The sequence below is a fragment of the Pseudophryne corroboree genome, chromosome 6, assembly GCF_028390025.1.
Source record: "Pseudophryne corroboree isolate aPseCor3 chromosome 6, aPseCor3.hap2, whole genome shotgun sequence".
NCBI lineage: Eukaryota > Metazoa > Chordata > Amphibia > Anura > Myobatrachidae > Pseudophryne > Pseudophryne corroboree.
Window position 1 is genome coordinate 743,574,048 of NC_086449.1, and position 19,427 is coordinate 743,593,474.

The window sequence follows — 19,427 nt, forward strand, 5'->3', positions numbered from 1 at the left end:
TGGTGTTGCTCCAGTCTTCTGTACGTGGTGCCTGTACGCCGAAAGTGTCCCGCAATTCTTCTGGCCACCGACAGCATCTCTTGCACGCCCCTCTCGTTTTTTAAATAATTCTGCACCACCAAATTCAAGGTATGTGCAAAACATGGGACGTGCTGGAATTTGCCCATATTTAATGCACACACAATATTGCTGGCGTTGTCCGATGCCACAAATCCACAGGAGAGTCCAATTGGGGTAAGCCATTCTGCGATGATCTTCCTCAGTTGCCGTAAGAGGTTTTTAGCTGTGTGCGTATTCTGGAAAGCGGTGATACAAAGCGTAGCCTGCCTAGGAAAGAGTTGGCGTTTGCGAGATGCTGCTACTGGTGCCGCCGCTGCTGTTCTTGCGGCGGGAGTCCATACATCTACCCAGTGGGCTGTCACAGTCATATAGTCCTGAGTCTGCCCTGCTCCACTTGTCCACATGTCCGTGGTTAAGTGGACATTGGGTACAACTGTATTTTTTAGGACACTGGTGAGTCTTTTTCTGAGGTCTGTGTACATTTTCGGTATCGCCTGCCTAGAGAAATGGAACCTAGATGGTATTTGGTACCGGGGACACAGTACCTCAAACAAGTCTATAGTTGGCTCTGCAGTAATGATGGATACCGGAACCACGTTTCTCACCGCCCAGGATGCCAAGGCCTCAGTTATCCGCTTTGCAGCAGGATGACTGCTGTGATATTTCATCTTCCTCGCAAAGGACTGTTGGACAGTCAATTGCTTGGTGGAAGTAGTAAAAGTGGTCTTACCACTTCCCCTCTGGGATGACCATCGACTCCCAGCAGCAACAACAGCAGCGCCAGCAGCAGTAGGCGTTACACGCAAGGATGCATCGGAGGAATCCCAGGCAGGAGAGGACTCGTCAGAATTGCCAGTGACATGGCCTGCAGGACTATTGGCATTAATGGGGAAGGAGGAAATTGACACTGAGGGAGTTGGTGGGGTGGTTTGCGTGAGCTTGGTTACAAGAGGAAGGGATTTACTGGTCAGTGGACTGCTTCCGCTGTCGCCCAAAGTTTTTGAACTTGTCACTGACTTATGATGAATGCGCTGCAGGTGACGTATAAGGGAGGATGTTCCGAGGTGGTTAACGTCCTTACCCCTACTTATTACAGCTTGACAAAGGCAACACACGGCTTGACAAATGTTGTCCGCATTTCTGTTGAAATACTTCCACACCGAAGAGCTGATTTTTTTGGTATTTTCACCAGGAATGTCAATGGCCATATTCCTCCCACGGACAACAGGTGTCTCCCCGGGTGCCTGACTTAAACAAATCACCTCACCATCAGAATCCTCCTGGTCAATTTCCTCCCCAGCGCCAGCAACACCCATATCCTCCTCATCCTGGTGTACTTCAACACTGACATCTTCAATCTGACTATCAGGAACTGGACTGCGGGTGCTCCTTCCAGCACTTGCAGGGGGCGTGCAAATGGTGGAAGGCGCATGCTCTTCACGTCCAGTGTTGGGAAGGTCAGGCATCGCAACCGACACAATTGGACTCTCCTTGTGGATTTGTGATTTCGAAGAACGCACAGTTCTTTGCTGTGCTTTTGCCAGCTTAAGTCTTTTCATTTTTCTAGCGAGAGGCTGAGTGCTTCCATCCTCATGTGAAGCTGAACCACTAACCATGAACATAGGCCAGGGCCTCAGCCGTTCCTTGCCACTCCGTGTGGTAAATGGCATATTGGCAAGTTTGCGCTTCTCCTCCGACGATTTTATTTTAGATTTTTGAGTCCTTTTTTTACTGATATTTGGTGTTTTGGATTTTACATGCTCTGTACTATGACATTGGGCATCGGCCTTGGCAGACGATGTTGATGGCATTTCATCGTCTCGGCCATGACTAGTGGCAGCAGCTTCAGCACGAGGTGGAAGTGGATCTTGATCTTTCCCTAATTTTGGAACCTCAACATTTTTGTTCTCCATATTTTAATAGGCACAACTAAAAGGCACCTCAGGTAAACAATGGAGATGGATGGATACTAGTATACTTATGGATGACGAGTGACTGCCGACACAGAGGTAGCTACAGCCGTGGACTACCGTACTGCGTCTGCTAGTATAGACTGGATGATAATGATATAAAAAATATATATATATCACTACTGCAGGACAGGTATATATTATATAATGACGGACCTGCTGGACACTGTCAGCAGCAGACTCCTAAACTACTAGTATGAAGAAGATAGAAAAAAAAAAACCCACCACAGGTAGGTATACAATTATGGACGAGCACTGCCGACACAGAGGTAGCTACAGCCGTGGACTACCGTACTGCGTCTGCTAGTATAGACTGGATGATAATGATATAAAAAATATATATATATATCACTACTGCAGGACAGGTATATATTATATAATGACGGACCTGCTGGACACTGTCAGCAGCAGACTCCTAAACTACTAGTATGAAGGAGATAGAAAAAAAAAACCCACCACAGGTAGGTATACAATTATGGACGAGCACTGCCGACACAGAGGTAGCTACAGCCGTGGACTACCGTACTGCGTCTGCTAGTATAGACTGGATGATAATGATATAAAAAATATATATATATCACTACTGCAGGACAGGTATATATTATATAATGACGGACCTGCTGGACACTGTCAGCAGCAGACTCCTAAACTACTAGTATGAAGAAGATAGAAAAAAAAAAACCCACCACAGGTAGGTATACAATTATGGACGAGCACTGCCGACACAGAGGTAGCTACAGCCGTGGACTACCGTACTGCGTCTGCTAGTATAGACTGGATGATAATGATATAAAAAATATATATATATCACTACTGCAGGACAGGTATATATTATATAATGACGGACCTGCTGGACACTGTCAGCAGCAGACTCCTAAACTACTAGTATGAAGAAGATAGAAAAAAAAACCCACCACAGGTAGGTATACAATTATGGACGAGCACTGCCGACACAGAGGTAGCTACAGCCGTGGACTACCGTACTGCGTCTGCTAGTATAGACTGGATGATAATGATATAAAAAATATATATATATCACTACTGCAGGACAGGTATATATTATATAATGACGGACCTGCTGGACACTGTCAGCAGCAGACTCCTAAACTACTAGTATGAAGAAGATAGAAAAAAAAAAACCCACCACAGGTAGGTATACAATTATGGACGAGCACTGCCAACACAGAGGTAGATACAGCCGTGGACTACCGTACTGCGTCTGCTAGTATAGACTGGATGATAATGATATAAAAAATATATATATATCACTACTGCAGGTATATATTATAATATAATGAATGACGGACCTGCCGGACACTGTCTGTCAGCAGAATGCGTTTATAGAATAAAAAAAAAAAACACCACACGAGTGTTTAACTTTTTCAGGCAGACAATATACTGGTGGTCACTGGTCAGTCACACTGGCAGCAAAAGTGTGCACTGTTATGTACTCCTGCTATAACTGCTCCCCAGTCTCCCCCACAATTAAGCTGTGTGAGCAGTGTGCACTCAGCACAGTCAGATATACATAGATGATATTATCATGCAGCACACTGAGGCTGAGCACAGATATGGTATGTGACTGTGTATCGTTTTTTTTCAGGCAGAGAACGGATTTTAAATAATAAATAAAACTGGTGGTCACTAGTATAACTATCAGCAAAACTCTGCACTCTCTGAGTACTCCTAATGCTCCCCAAAATTACTAAAATTAAATTACTAGTAAATCAAGTGTCTCACTCTCTATCTAAACGGAGAGGACGCCAGCCACGTCCTCTCCCTATCAATCTCAATGCACGTGTGAAAATGGCGGCGACGCGCGGCTCCTTATATAGAATCCGAGTCTCGCGATAGAATACGAGCCTCGCGAGAATCCGACAGCGGGATGATGACGTTCGGGCGCGCTCGGGTTAGCCGAGCAAGGCGGGAAGATCCGAGTCTGCCTCGGACCCGTGTAAAAAGGCTGAAGTTCGGGGGGGTTCGGATTCCGAGGAACCGAACCCGCTCATCTCTAGTTACAGGCCCTGTGTAAAAAATGGCAATTAGGGGCTGATTGGCTAGTACTTTATCTCTATCCACTTTCTCTCTCTCCAAGGCTTGATACATCTCTCCCGAGGGGCCCTTAATGTTGTTACTGGTCCTCCTACGATTTCATAGGCTGCATTCTCACTTATGTCTTCAGCTCTGGGTGAGTTGATAAGCCACATTCTCATGAATATCGGTACAGAATTTGTCTGTCTCTACTGTGTACTGAGCTCAACTATAAATATATTACATTTGTTTTTTAATTAGTTATTAACGTACCACATGGAGTGGTGATTTGAAAACACATCATCAGGTTGGAATAACTCTCCATCATAATAGCAGGAACACTCTGACTTGGGTACACATTCCCCAAATTCATTGCTGTACAGTCCAGGGGGGCAGTAGCACCCTTCCATACAGAATTCTCTGCACTTCGTGTCAGGATGGGACAATGACTGGCAGGTTTGGTTGCAGGGACTTCCGCACTGCTGGTAAATCTTTCCTTCAGAACATCTGATTGCTGTGAAAAATAGAACACTAAAATTATAAAGATATAATATACAGGTGACGTGAAAAAACGTAGGGGGTAATTCCAAGTTGATCGCAGCAGGATTTTTTTTAGCAGTTGGGCAAAACCATGTGCACTGCAGGGGAGGCAGATATAACATGTGCAGAGAGAGTTAGATTTGGGTGGGTTATTTTATTTCTGTGCAGGGTAAATACTGGCTGCTTTATTTTTACACTGCAAATTAGATTGCAGATTGAACACACTCCACCCAAATATAACTCTCTCTGCACATGTTAAATCTGTCTCCCCTGCAGTGCACATGGTTTTGCCCAATTGCTAACTAAATTCCTGCTGCGATCAACTTGGAATTACCCCCGTAATACAATAAATCCTATGGGCTCAATCCAATTAACTTGCGAGGGGGGCCAGTTGCAATTGCGGTGGCATGTAAACACCAAATTCGGAACTTTCCCCCTTCGCGGTCCTATCTTGCATCAGATTTGTGGATTGTTGTACACTGACCCACCAATTTTACTGCACAGCAGCCCAGAGATTACATAGGGTCATCTGATGGAACCTAGATGGAAGTAGATGGAAAAATGTGGAGGAGAGGGAAAGAGAGAGACAGAGAACATAAGGTAGAAAAGGGAGAGGAAATAGACACTGAGGCTTGGAGTTAGACAGAGAAATGCGTGGGTCGGGGGAGACACAGGAAACACTGGGTAGAAAGGAGAGAAGAAACAGACATTAAGGCCCGAGAATAGAAAAAGAGACTTCGGGAAAGCGAGGGCAAAAACAAAACACAAAACACCCAGGCAACACCTGGGCCAGAGCTAGTAGCCTTATATTTTAGAATAAGGGTAACATTATTCCCATTATAATACTCAAACGCATGCATAGATGTAAGCTATATTGTAAATGTTCTGTAAAGCTGCACTTTTTAAAATATACAGCAGGTGGCGGTCCCAATTATTTTTTTAAAATGTATAGTCCATTACAGGGCTGTCTTTTCGTATGGGCTCAATAGGCACTTGCCCAAGGGCCCCAGGAGTATAAGGGCCCTATGCAGATAGCTGAGGGTCCCCTGTTTTCAGGGGTACCAGATTTTTGAAAATCGGCCCTGGGGAACCGGAGATATCTGTCTTCAAAGCAGTGGTCCCCATCCAAGACTGGTAATTGCTCTTCCCATCCAGATATCTCGGGTTCTGTCTGATTTAGGATTTTTCTGAGGTTATACTCCAAAAGCTGGCACTCTCCCCTTTTACTGAACACTGGCAGCTTGTCTCTGCTATGCCCAGAACCAGAGATATCAGCCTTCAAGCAGCTGGTCCTTGCTTCAGCTCCACACGCCTGGTACAGTATGCAGTTTTATATTTTTGTTGGTGGATTGCTCTGGCTCCTGAACTCTGATCCCTAAGTCCCCAGTACCTCCTGAAAGGTGGGACTCTCTAGTGTTTATTTCCATTAAAGCTTAGAAATCTATTTTCAGAAACTTGAGATATCTGCAGTCAAGAACCTGCCCTCCCACCAGAAAATGATGAATATTAAGCCCACTCCACTATCCACCCCTCCCATGTGTATTAAACACCCCCTACAACCCTGGAACGCATGTACCCTACCAGGGCCCCTTCATTCAGCCCAATGCCTCATCTACAGTTTAGTGTTCTCCCTCCTGCCCCATCTGTGCAGTAAATGAGTAATTAGCTCCAGATCCCACATGCTGTGCGGAAGATAGAACACCCCCTACCGCTCACAGGACATCATAGCTCCCGCTGATAGCACCCCCCACCCCTACTGCTGGAGGATGGGCAGGGGGCCCAGTGCATTACTGAGCCCAGGAGCCTACACTGCTGTTAAGACGGCCCTGAGTACATAGTAGTAAAGTACTGTATACACAAGACTATAACATCTCATATGCAAATGAAATATACATCCCATAACTTACTTTCTTTGAAAATTCTCTAAACTGTAATGTACTAAGCATACAGTTTGCAATAGTGTAATCATACTTGCCTACTCTCCCGGAAGCTGCAGGAGGCTCACGTTTTTTTGGGGTAGCCCCCCGCACCCACGGAAGAGTAGGCAGGTATCCCATATCCTGCTCGTACCCTAGTGATGCGGGCAGGATGAAGCGATACACTGCCGTATTCGCGAGTCCGTGGGGCGGGGAAGGGGTTCAAATGACGCAAATCACGTCATTTTAGCCTCGCCCCCTTCCCGCGGATCCGCGGCATTTCCCAATGTGGGGGCGTGGCTTAATGATGTCACAGCCCGGCCCCGCCCACTGACTTCTCCTGCTGCGTCTCCTCTCCGAGCTTCTCCCAGAGAGGAGCTATTTAAAGTAGGCAACCCTGTATCAGATTCCACTGGGGAAAGTACTTACACTGTGCTGTATATCTGTATATCTGAATAAGACATTAAATGATAAAAGTACAGACACCTGGATGTCACTTACAGCAAAATTCTGGTGTTCTCCAATCAATGAGAATGCCTTTCCTGGAACAGGCGGCAGCGTAGGTTGAGAAAGCAGCGCACATACATTCCTTCCCATTGGAGCAGGCACAAACATCGTAGCGGCAGTTCTTTAGATATGGGAGGGGGTTGACTTCATTGTGACACGGCCGAAATAAATTGTCCATAAGGCCTAGGCAGACTTCATCTGCGTATCTGGCTAAAGAGTGAAATGTCAATAGTTACATTAATTCAAATATTATGATCACATAAGCAGGATTTTCATGTTTCATGTTCACCTTGAGCATAACTAGAAGCTTACCCACCCCACAACAATACTGAGCTCTGACACCTACTGTATAAAATCTGTTTGATATACTCCGTGTGATACATTAATAACTAAAAAACAAATGTAATATATCACATGGAGTGGTGATTTGAAAAGACATCATAAGTGTGGAATAATTCTCCGTCATAATAGCATGACCACTACACCTACTACCCCATGCCGAGTGCAAGAGATTCGCCTGTAACAGTCTTCCCTTCACCATTCGCACGTGTCAGAGTAGCATGGAATTCTGGGTACACACCCACGAGACTCCTATGACACTCCTTCAAAATTCTTCTCTTGCATGCGTCTGCAAGATGCCCGCTCAGTTGATATCCAGATGTTGGAAATATATGTGTGTACAGGCTTGAGGATGTAGCAGAGTTTCTGTACATGCCATCAGATGTCGTACAACTATGAACAGTCTGGTTACTTAACCAGTGTAATGTTACATTTGAAGATAAAGCAGCTATAGCCGTACACACTGTTATACACACTGGTAGATGGAATGAAGATTGAGTGGAGCGGGGTGTCATACAGCTCACCGTGTAGGTAACGGGTAGCGGTGCAGGATGCTGGAACAATGGTTACATCAGCAGGTAACTGCAATCCAATGGAGCTAAGTGGAAGACTACTGAAGACACTCGCAGTTTCAAGATGGCTCCACACATGCTCAGTAGTTAACTTGGGGGCCATCTTGGTATAGGGAATGAAGCTTCCCTGGAGGAGTAGCAACATGAATCCTGCAGACTTTCAACACCAGAAACACTAATTTCACAGAGGCAGAGACCCAGATGCTGCCATAGGTGGTCATTCCGAGTTGATGGATAGCTGCCGTTGTTCGCTGCGTAGCGATCAGTGAAAAAAAATGGCTAATCTGCGCATGCGTATGCACCGCAATGCGCACGCGCGTCGTACGGGTACAAATTCCATTGTGGTTTTGCACTGGTTCTAGCGACGATTCCAATCGCACAGCCGGCCACTAGGAGATTGACAGAAAGAGGGCGTTTCTGGGTGTCAACTGACCATTTTCAGGGAGTGCTTAGAAAAACACAGGCGTGGCAGAAAAAACGCAGGCATGGCTGGGCGTTCACTGGGTGGGTGTGTGACATCAAAAGCCGTCCCTACGTCGTTAGAATCAACGCACACGAAGAGTAACTACAGGGCTGGTCTTGTTTTGCACAAAAAGATTTTGCAGGCGCTCTGCCGCACAAGCGTTCGCACTTCTGCAAAGCGAAAATACACTCCCCAGTGGACGGCGGCAATGCGTTTGCACGCTAAAAACTGCTAGCGAGCTATCAACTCGGAATGACCCCCATAGCCTCCATCAAGGTGTGTAATCATAGCGCGATGCATGCACAGTTTACAAATAATCCCAACATGGGCCCTTTTTTCGTCATGTCCCACTAAGAATCAGGCCCCACGCCATGTGCGGGCACCCAGTTACTACATGTGGCACTCTTGTGTGTGTGATTTGTTGGTCTACTGTATAAAGTGCTTGCTCTTAGGAAGTATGGGTGGAATTAGCGTCCCTGTAACAGGTGCCACCACTTCTGGGGATGTGTAAAAAAACAAGTGATTGTGTGGATGGAACAGGTGCCCCCATGGACCTGATACAGAGGTGGACTCACTAGGGGCCGCAGCTGTGTCTATCTGTGAATGTATGCAGATACCGCTACAAGGTCCATGTCTGGTGTAGACCTGTGCATCTGTATGTGCAAGGACTGGGTCGCCCACTGTCCGTGTCAGTGAATACCGACCAATGCATCCATAAATACTCCATCGGTCGCACCACTGAAACCTGCACCAGCCCTACGGCAGGTGTGATTTCTCCGTCCGATTATGGCCTCCTATGTGAGCCTCTGTGTATCCAAATACTATCACTGACACCCATGTGCTACTCCCATAGCACGCCCAGAAAACAGACCACCTCTGTGCATATGCCAACCTCCCCCCCCTGTCAACGCCCAAGAACCCCCATCACCATTCCCAGACGTCTCTTATACCATATGTCTTGCTCACAACAGCGCCTCTTTGTGTACACTCTGGGAAATGCATGCACGTAGGAGCCTGTAGGGATTTCTTGCATGCACAGTCGTAAAAAATCGCAGGACTATGTGAACTTCGGCATTGCTTATGACTAAGAATCAGGCCCTAATTGCATCTACTCCCCCACTTCAGTCTATTGTGTTCTCATGTGGAGGCATACAGAGGCACACTCAGCTGCAAAACCCATACTCAGATAGGGATGGCCTGATATTCCCCGGCCTTCCCAGCTACATTCCCCGGCCTTCCCAGTTACATTCCCCCCCCCCCCAAGTTACCACCCTCTTGGCCTGCTAATACATGCACCGCCATTTAGGACTAGGCACATGACTTCACAAAATGGACTTAGCACTGACAGTCACAGGTTCACTCTTTTGTATATGACTCTTAAAACCCAGGTCATTACCTCGTTTGGGGTTCAAGATACATGGATCTGTGTCTTGTTTGACCAGATCTACACAGTCTCCATCAAGTTTCCAAGAGTTCCCAAAGTCTTCCACGCTGGCCTCAACAAGCCCAGAGAGTGAGAGGAAGTCATCTCCTTGATTTCCGTTGTAATTCCCACACAGACCACTAGTGGCATCTGAGTAGGTTGGTGACAACTGGAATTGGAGATATCAATTAATGTGGTAGGTTAAGACCCTCAAAACACCATTCTTTTGATTGAATTCATACTGATGTATAAAGGACTCTGTTTCCTTTAGAGGCTACTGCTGACTGAACTAGTGTTTGGAGCAGACACTTAACTATATACAAATATAAATATTTGGCTCTATGTGGAGATGAGCAAACCCACCGTGATCTGTTCCAGAGATTGTGCTGATACTTTACCCTCATTCTTATATTATCAGCAGAGAAATAAAACAAAAGCCCAAATCTCTCCATTTCATTGGATATACTGTATGTATATATACTGTTGTTGATTCCTTCTCTGACCAATCATATCTTATTCTCCAACTTAACAATGCAATTATTTAATATCCCAACTTGTCCCACCCCATTGCATCTGCCATTATTTAGGAGCACAAGGAGAGAAGCAACAAACCAAGACACGTAGCAACTAATCAGCTTCTAGCTGTCTTTCATTTAGTACATTCTATACACTGAGAGGTAGAATCTGATTGGTTGCTATGGGCAACTTCTCCATTGTACTCTTTAGGAAATTTTATACATCTCCTCCTATGTTCCACACAAAAATGTCACTATTAGGTCACTCACTTTATTACTTTATTGACTAATTAAAAACCTAAACAATGGTGATAAAGCCATGACAATACAAAGGCCAAGAGCAGTGGTGGCTCTTCTTAATTTGTCAGGGATCCAAAGTGCCACCTGGCATCAAGCATAGCTTCTCCTACTCTTCTATCTACATTTAGTAGAGTCACCCAGGGGCAGATTAAGATGGAAACCCAGCCCAGGAAATTTATGGAAGCAGCCCTAATGGGGGTTGGGTCTGTTGAGAGGGTGGGATCCTTCCTCAAAGGGGCTGATTGTACGCAATTTCAGCCTTCTTTGTGTCTTTTGCTAACATTGGCAGCACAAGAGGTATAACATACCGTGTAGCCATGGCAGCATCACTGGATGGCAGAGTTGCTGTACTGCAGAGATGGAATAACTGAATGAATGGGGACAATGCAGTGTACTGAGTGCGGTGGGCTGCCTGTCATGTGGAGGGTGGGGCCACATGACAACACACAAAACAGGCCCCACAGACACCTCAGCCTACCAGGAATCTTCCTGGTGAGACCTATGGCCAATCCGCCCCTGGAGTCACCATCTGTCTGAGTAACATAAACTGTGTGCTCTGTTTAATAGGGCAGATCAGAGACTGATTCATTGTCTTAGACATTCCTTCAGTGAGAATACTGGTTGGCAATCCACAATAAAACAACATAACAGTAGACAAAGTCTCCAAGAGAATGATCTTGGAATCTTATATTACATATATATGTTAAAATATTGATGTAAGAACTGTTTAATCACCTTAATCATCAGTTTTCCATGGCCGTCCCAATCAATCTGCAAATCCTCCCGATATGAGAGCTGCACTGCGGACAATGCTGTTGTCTGGATGCGAAGGGAACCTGATGAGAGTCCAGTTAGAGCAATTTGTGCTTGACTCGCAAGTTTCACATACCACATCCACCAATCACATCCAACCACATCCACCAATCACATCCAACCATCTCTCAGACATGTCTGACATGGAACAGCAGATCTTAGTCCACACCTGTAACCTCAGGTAAATGAGTTTATATACAACTGGCTTTTGCAACACAATGAAAACTAATGAGAGACACTCCTAGAAGAGAAGCTGTGCTGCCCCTGCAGCTTATAGACTCACGGTTTTATCAATTTGAAACCAATTTGGTATTAATGGGTCAAACTGGCTGACAAGATGACTACATATAGTTATCTCATACACCAATGCTCCACCTTTCCATGTCACCATGGTGACAAGGTAACACAGTTTGCCTCACCATTTTTCATGCTAAAATTTCCCTTCTCTCCTAGGATGACAAAGCTGTATATCACTGATGAGGTGAAATGAAAGAATGTAGATTATATTGTAGATTGCAAAGATGTCAAAAAGTGACCCAATAAAAGACAAAGAGCTGGCACCGGTGCTGCCGCAACATGACCGCCCCCCCCACCCCCTCTTGCTGGGTCATGGACTGCCCCTCTCACCCCCTTAAGGGACATAGGGCCAGTTTTAAGTTGGATTGCCAATTCTGCTAAGTAGCAGAATTTGCAATCCTTGTGAATGCATGCTGGGGGCCGCCCATTGCATGGCAAGGCTGCCTTGCATGCTGACCCCCGCTCCCCCTCCCTCGTTCAAGCAGAAATTCCTATCACACCGCAATTTCTGCTTGATCACAGAAATTAGGGTTGCATCCTGCCGGCGCAGGTGGCGCGTCGCCTTCTTTCTGATCACGGCGTCTGCGTGTGACATCACACAGCCGCTGTGATCACACCCATGCCACGACACCGTTTGAATGACGCCGCCCCCATTTCCCCGCCTTTCCCCCGCAACGCTCTGTCTCCGCCTTGGAAACAGAGTGTTGCCCCCCCCCCTACCACCACGCGGACGCCTCTCCCTGATTGACAGGCAGAGGCGTTCGCATTTTCTGTGGGCACCTGCAGAAAATGCGGGCGCATGCGCAGGACAGGCATTGCGCATGCGCCCACATCCTTTTAGTAATGTTTGCGGTTGGATCGCCTATTGCGATCCAACCTGAATCAGACCCATAGACTACTCACCTGGGTGGGCCAAGTGAGTAGTCCATGTCATGGGAGTGTGGAGGCAGGGGTAATACATGTCCCGGCAAGGGAAGGGTCCCGTTGCGGCACCACCTGTGCCGGCTCCAGCGCACATCTATGCTTATAATACTTACACTCCTAATGAATATTACAGGATCCTGTAATTTAAAAGCATTTTATACGTAAAAGTTTAAATAACTATTAATGAAACTTGTGTATTGTTATAATATATAATGGAGAATATGTTTTTGAGGATTTGTAATAAAGTATTTTTCACAATATATATATTTATATATACAAGAACAGTAAAATGCAAACACTCTCAAAATACACTATCATACGCTTAAATAGTATATGCAATTACCTTGCAGCAATGGAAGCAGAATGTCTTGTCCATCAATTGAGACTCCCCCGCCATGCTTCAGTTTAATTGTTATATTATGCATGTCCAGAAGACGGACAGAAGCTGATCTGGTGCATACGGCGTCTGGGTCGTCTGCACACTAAAACATACAACACCATTATCCTGATGATGAGAACATGATGCAGACATTCTGGTATTAGAAGCTCACTATAATAATACAACCTACATAGTAAATTCAGAAACTTAAAAACATTCCGGATTGCAGGACGTAATCATGTTTGTGACTGTGCTGTTTAAGGACTTTCAATCCCAAAAACTAATATCTAAACTTCTAAAGTAAGATCGGCTAGTGGGGAGCCCTTTAAATCAATTACTCACCCACTGTGGTTTTGGAGCACAACCTGGTCTTACGATGACTCAGGACAGTTACCTACTCTAATACCCTGTTTCAGCCTTGTTTGGTCTCGTCAGTGCAGCAAATATTGCTCGGATCAGCATGTGAGATGATATAGAGACAGACTCATTAAAGCAGTAGAGTAATTAGGGTAGAAACATGGAAACATAGATTTTGACGGCAGATATGAACCACTTGGCCCATCTAGTCTGCCCCTTTTTTTATCCTTTAGGTAATCTCAACCCTTTCTGAACCTTAATTCTTTGTTAATTCTTTGTAAGGATATTCATATGCCTATCCCAAGCATGTTTAAATTGCTCTACAGTCTTAGCCTCTACCACCTCTGATGGGAGGCTATTCCAATTATCCACTACCCTTTCTGTGAAGCAATTTTTCCTTAAGTTTCCCCTGAACCTGCCTCTCTCCAGTTTCAGTGTATGTCCCCGAGTTCTAATACATCCCTTTCTTTGAAGAATGTTTCCCTCCTGAACTTTGTTAAAACCTTTGGTATATTTGAAAGTTTCTATCATGTCCCCCCTTTCCCTTCTCTCCTCCAAACTATACATGGTAAGATCTTTTAGCCTTTCCGGGTAAGTTTTGTGATGTAGGCCATGCACCATTTTAGTTGCCCTTGTTTGTACACTCTCTACTGTATTTATATCCTTCTGGAGATATGGTCTCCAGAACTGGTTACAGTATTCCAGATGAGGCCGTACCAAAGACCTATACAGTGGCATTATTACTTCTTTTTTCCTGCTACTGATTCCTCTCCCTATGCAACCAAGCATCTGACTTGCCTTTCCCATTGCTTTGTTGCATTGCTTTCCTGCCTTTAAGTCACTTGAAATAGTGACTCCTAAATCCCTTTCCTCCTCAGTAGTTTCCATTATAGTACCCTTGATACTATATTTAGCCTTTGGGTTTTTGAGACCCAAGTGCATGATTTTGCATTTTTTAGCATTAACTGTAGTTGCCATGTTCTTGACCATTTTTCAAGCCTAGCTAGGTCATCAATCATTTGTTTTACCCCTCCTGATGTATCTACCCTGTTGCATAATCATACTTTCCCTTCAATACTATTTGCGATGTCACCAACAAAGATATTAAAGAGAACAGGTCCGAGTACAGATCTCTGGGGTACTCCACTGGTAACATTTCCCTCCATAGATTGCACTCCATTTACTACAACTGTCTGTTTCCTATCCTGCAACCAGGTTCTTATCCATTTAACTGTTTTATAATCCACCCCCACGCTTTCAAGTTTATTTAGCAGTCTGCGATGTGGGACAGTGTCAAATGCCTTACTAAAGTCTAGATATGCTACATCTACAGCTCCCCCTTGATTTATTACTTTCATCACAGAGTCAAAAAAGTCAATAAGATTTGTTCGGCATGATCTCCCACCAGTAAATCCATGCTGTTTTGGATCCTGTAAGTTGTTTGATTTAAGATATTCCACAACTCTTTCTTTTAATAGTTTTTCCATTACTTTCCCTACTACTGATGTAAAGCTTACTGGTCTGTAGTTACTTGCTTCTTCCTTGCTTCCACTTTTGTACAGTGGAACTACATTCGCTCTTTTCCAGTCTTCTGGAATGGCACCTGTATTTAGTGATTGGTTAAATAATTCTGTTAATGGTGCCACCAGCACATCTTTTAGCTCTTTTAGTATCCTTGGGTGTATCCCATCTGGCCCCATTGATTTATCCACTTTTAGTTTTGAAAGTTCTGTTAGGACCTTCTCCTCTGTAAATTCACTTTCATCTACCTTATTTTTATGAATGTCCTTGCAACTTAACTGTGGCCCCTTCCCTTCTCCTTCTGTAGTAAATACTGAGCAAAAATTATTATTTAAAATGATCTGCTATTGCCTTGTTTCCCTCCACCAAATTCTCACTCTCTGTCTTAAGTCTTATTGTTCCTCCATTTAATTTTCTCCTTTCATTTATATACTTAAAAAACATTTTGCCCCCTTTATCTACTGACTGGGCCATTGCCTCCTCAGCTTCTGCCGTGGCACATCTGATCACTTTCTTAGCATCCTTCCGTCTGTCAAGATACACCTCTTTGTCATTATTATTTTGAGTCTGTTTGTATTTCCTAAAATACATTTTTTTTGCTTTCACACTAGTTGATGCTTCTTTTGTGAACCACACTGGCTTGCTTTTCCTGGTGCTTTTCCTAACCCTTTTGATACAAAGGTCTGTTGCCCTTAGTATTGCACTTTTCAGTTTTTCCCACCTCTCCTGTACCCCTTCCAAGTTCCTCCAGTCCGCCAATGAATCACTTAAACATCTCCCCATTTTTGCAAAGTCAGCATTTCTAAAATCCAACACCTTTGTTTTTGTGTGACAGGAGTTGGATCCTGTCTTTATACTAAACCATACTGCTTGATTATCACTGGATCCCAGGTGCTCACCCACATATATGTCAGATATCCTGTCACCATTTGTAAGAATTAAATCTAATATTGAGTCTTTGAGAGTGTGCACCTTCACCAATTGCTTGAGAGATGCTCCCTGTAAGGAATTTAGAAATGTGCCACTTGTAGCTGAACTTGCAAAGGACCCCTCCCAATTTACATTGGGTAAATTAAAGTCTCCCATGATTATGACTTCTCCCTTTAAAGCCATTTTAGAGATGTCCAACAATAGGTTCCTGTCCAAATCCTGCCCTTGGCCTGGTGGTCTATAGATCACCCCAATGCGAATAATGTCCTTCTCCCCGGTTTCTGTGGTGACCCAAAGGGCCTTAGTTTTGTCATCAATATTTTGTATTAAAGTAGCATTTATGCTTTTTTTCACATACATTGCTACCCCTCCTCCTATTCTTCCCATTCTATCCTTTCTAAATAAATTGTATCCTGGTATAGCTATGTCCCAGTCATGATTCTCATTGCACCATGACTCTGTTATTGCCACAATATCCAGGTTATCCCTTGTCATTATCGCAGTTAGCATCTTGAATTTTGTCTCCTAAGCTCCTAGCATTTGCACACATAGCTTTAAGAATTTTGTTTGTGCATCTGTTATTAGTAGCTATGTCCAGACAGTACAAAATAAATGACAAGTTTAAAGTTGAAATTACCTGTTTGGTGATGTTGCTCAGTGTTTGGTATTTGTGTTTTTTTACTAATCAGGAATCACAATCTGTCCTTTACCTCACAAAATGTAAAGATATAGTACACCTGACCACAAATGGCCAAATGATCAAAGAGGTAAACACCAGACAGCAGGCAGTAATAAACTGTTTCACTGAACAACTTCCCCACACTTGCAATGCCAATTACAAGCAAATCAAAAACATACATGAGTTTGCATAAGAGAGACCTATAGTGAGCAGATTGGGGATGTCTTTTCTTAGTTTAAAAAGACAGATAATATGCATAGGATGAATTTCATACTTTTGAGGCATTAAGGCAGTCCGTATGTCATAGTTTTGGTGTGTTGTTGTTTCCCTTCTGTTTATCTTTATGTCAGCACTTCTATGGAAGCACTACCAGCCGACGGCTACCAGCGTTACTATTTCAAATAAGGACAACATGCTGCTAAGCCAACTCTATAAGTTCTGAGCACTCATGGACTGGGGCATGAAGGGCCAGTGGGGGAGGTGGGGAGCCAGCGGTAGGGACCCATGTCAGCCACAGCCTGTGGTCCTACTCTCCCAAGTAACTATCCCACTAATAGCGTAACACTGTATTATTTGAGTGCATGGTGTGGAACCTTACCCATAAAGGAGGGGGAGGGCCTATCAGGGATTTCCTCTGTGGTCCTCCTGTGGACCAGTCCAATCCTGGTTCAAAGTGATGAAGGGTTGGCATGTAAGGGCCCTGTCTCTAAAGACCTAGGGTAAGTGGTATGGCATGTGGTTCACACTCTCCAAAACACTTCCTAGTGGGAGAACCAAAGATTTGGGCCAGAGTTAAGAGGCCTATCTGTAGACTTGTGGCCAAGGGTGGTCTGAAGAACCTTGAGACCATGACTCTGGGTTTGAGGATGGTGGAGTCTGTTTCCCTTTTAGGGAAGATGTGAATGATGGAACCATTATGACCTTTTGGTTCAGATTTAAAATTGCACTTTGTTTTGAATGGAATATAGATATTCACACGTGTGCCGAGTGTTGCACACATCTATACGACAGCACCGCCCCTATCCATATGCTGAATTTAATAGCCGTCATCATTAAACTCTGAGGGGGTGATTCAGACCTGATTGCACGTTAGCTTTTTTTGCTGCGTTGCGATCAGGTCAAAACTGCGCATGCATATGCACCCCAAGGTGCAGGCGCGTCGCTCGGGTACAAAGCGGATCGTTGCTGTGCGATGGGTTTTACAAAGAATCCATTCGCACAGCCGATCGCAAGGAGATTGACAGGAATAGGGCGTTTGTGGGTGTCAACTGACCGTTTTCTGTGAGTGGTTGGAAAAACGCAGGCATGTCCAAGCGTTTGCAGAGCGGGTGTGTGACGTCAATTCTGGTCCCGGACAGGCTGAAGTGATCGCAGCGGCTGAGTAAGTCCTGGGCTACTCAGAAACTGCAAAAGATCTTTTTGTACTGCTCGGCTGCACATACGTTCGCACACTTGCACAGCTAAAATACACTCCCCTGTAGGCGGCGACTATCTGATCGCAGCACTGCAAATCATGAAATCATGTATCTCTGAATTTAAAGATAAAAAAAGGCTAAATTCATATTGTCATCTGGACTACTGTAATCTCCTCCTGTCTGGCATCCCTCACAAAAACCTCTCTCCACTCTATCCTCAGTGCTGCTGCCCAGCTCATCTTTCTTACCAAACGCACTACATCCACCTCCCCTCTCTCACAAGCCCTTCACTGGCTCCCCTTTCCTTTCACAATCCAATTCAAGCTTCTCACACTCACTTATAAAGACCTCACCCTCTCTTCTCCCATTTACATCTCTGACTTTATCTCCCTGTACCCTCCCACCCATCCTCTTCACTCTGCTAATGCACGCCGACTCTCTGCCTAATGATTACTTCCTCCCACTCCTACCTCCAAGATTTTTCACGTGCTTCTCCCTTTCTCTGGAATTGTCTACCTCTCCCTATCAGACTATCCGCATTTCTACAAAACTTTAAATGGGCTCTCAAGACCCACTACTTCACCAAACCCAGCCAAATCTCATCCTAACCCTCTGTTCCACGCTCTCTATGTACACCGTCTGTGTCTCACGAGCAGGGCCCTCTTCCCTCATGTGCCTTTCCTTCTCTTACTTAAACTATCTACTCCATAATCCCTTTGGCGGCACCAAATCCCTTGGTTTTCTGCCTCCCTGATACTTATTTAAATGTCATCTACTGATGCAGCTACGTTTATATACCCTGTACTTGCCCTATATTGTCTTTAACTGTTTTCTTGTTTTGCTTATTTGTTTATGTACTCTGTAACTGGGCGCTGCGGATCCCTTGTGGCGCTATATAAATAAAGGATAATAATAATAATAGTGTTATTACAATAATGCAGTAATTTTGTAAAACCGTAATACCGTTCTGGGACACAAGAGGTAGCTGTGTATAAGGCAATCAGACTAGTAGGCTATGGAATGTTAGCCCATAACAGCTGGTTGTTCTCTCCTCTTCCTCATATTCCTTACCCGCCTCCCACTTGTAGTCCTGTAAAACTTGCATTCATATAGTTGCCTGTGATACATTGCCCCTGCACTTTGTTCAACGGAAGGTGAATGCAGTAAAGATGGTCTATAAAAAAACCTATATAGGTATTATAACAAGAACCGCACAATCGCAAAGTACCGACTTTAAAATCCAGATGTTATAAGCATGTTACAGATCAAGCGGCTTCCAGGTCTGTCTGGCATTTCAAATAAAAATAAATCCTGAATTCATCACTATTTTGAGGTATGAGTCTGCTGCCTGCAGTTCTCATGGAACGCAGCACAGATGGAAATGTCACTCAAAAGTCTCTTAGTCCATCCTAGCAGCATAGGTCCACTACTTTCATTTCATTCCTCACCCTACCCCCCACCCCACCACTCCCCTTC

The 19,427-nt window shown here is 44.6% G+C and overlaps 1 protein-coding gene across 2 annotated transcripts in view; it reads right to left on the minus strand.

Moving 5' to 3' along the window:
• Positions 1 to 19,427, minus strand: part of VWF (von Willebrand factor) — a 487,638-nt gene that overhangs the window by 322,876 nt on the left and 145,335 nt on the right. For both annotated transcript variants that reach the window (XM_063928500.1, XM_063928501.1), the window contains 5 exons: positions 13,014 to 13,152; positions 11,372 to 11,472; positions 9,795 to 9,990; positions 7,019 to 7,234; positions 4,335 to 4,575 (listed from right to left, as the gene is read on the minus strand). In XM_063928500.1, coding sequence (XP_063784570.1) covers positions 4,335 to 4,575; positions 7,019 to 7,234; positions 9,795 to 9,990; positions 11,372 to 11,472; positions 13,014 to 13,152 — 893 coding nt within the window. The remainder of the gene's footprint in view (positions 1 to 4,334; positions 4,576 to 7,018; positions 7,235 to 9,794; positions 9,991 to 11,371; positions 11,473 to 13,013; positions 13,153 to 19,427) is intronic.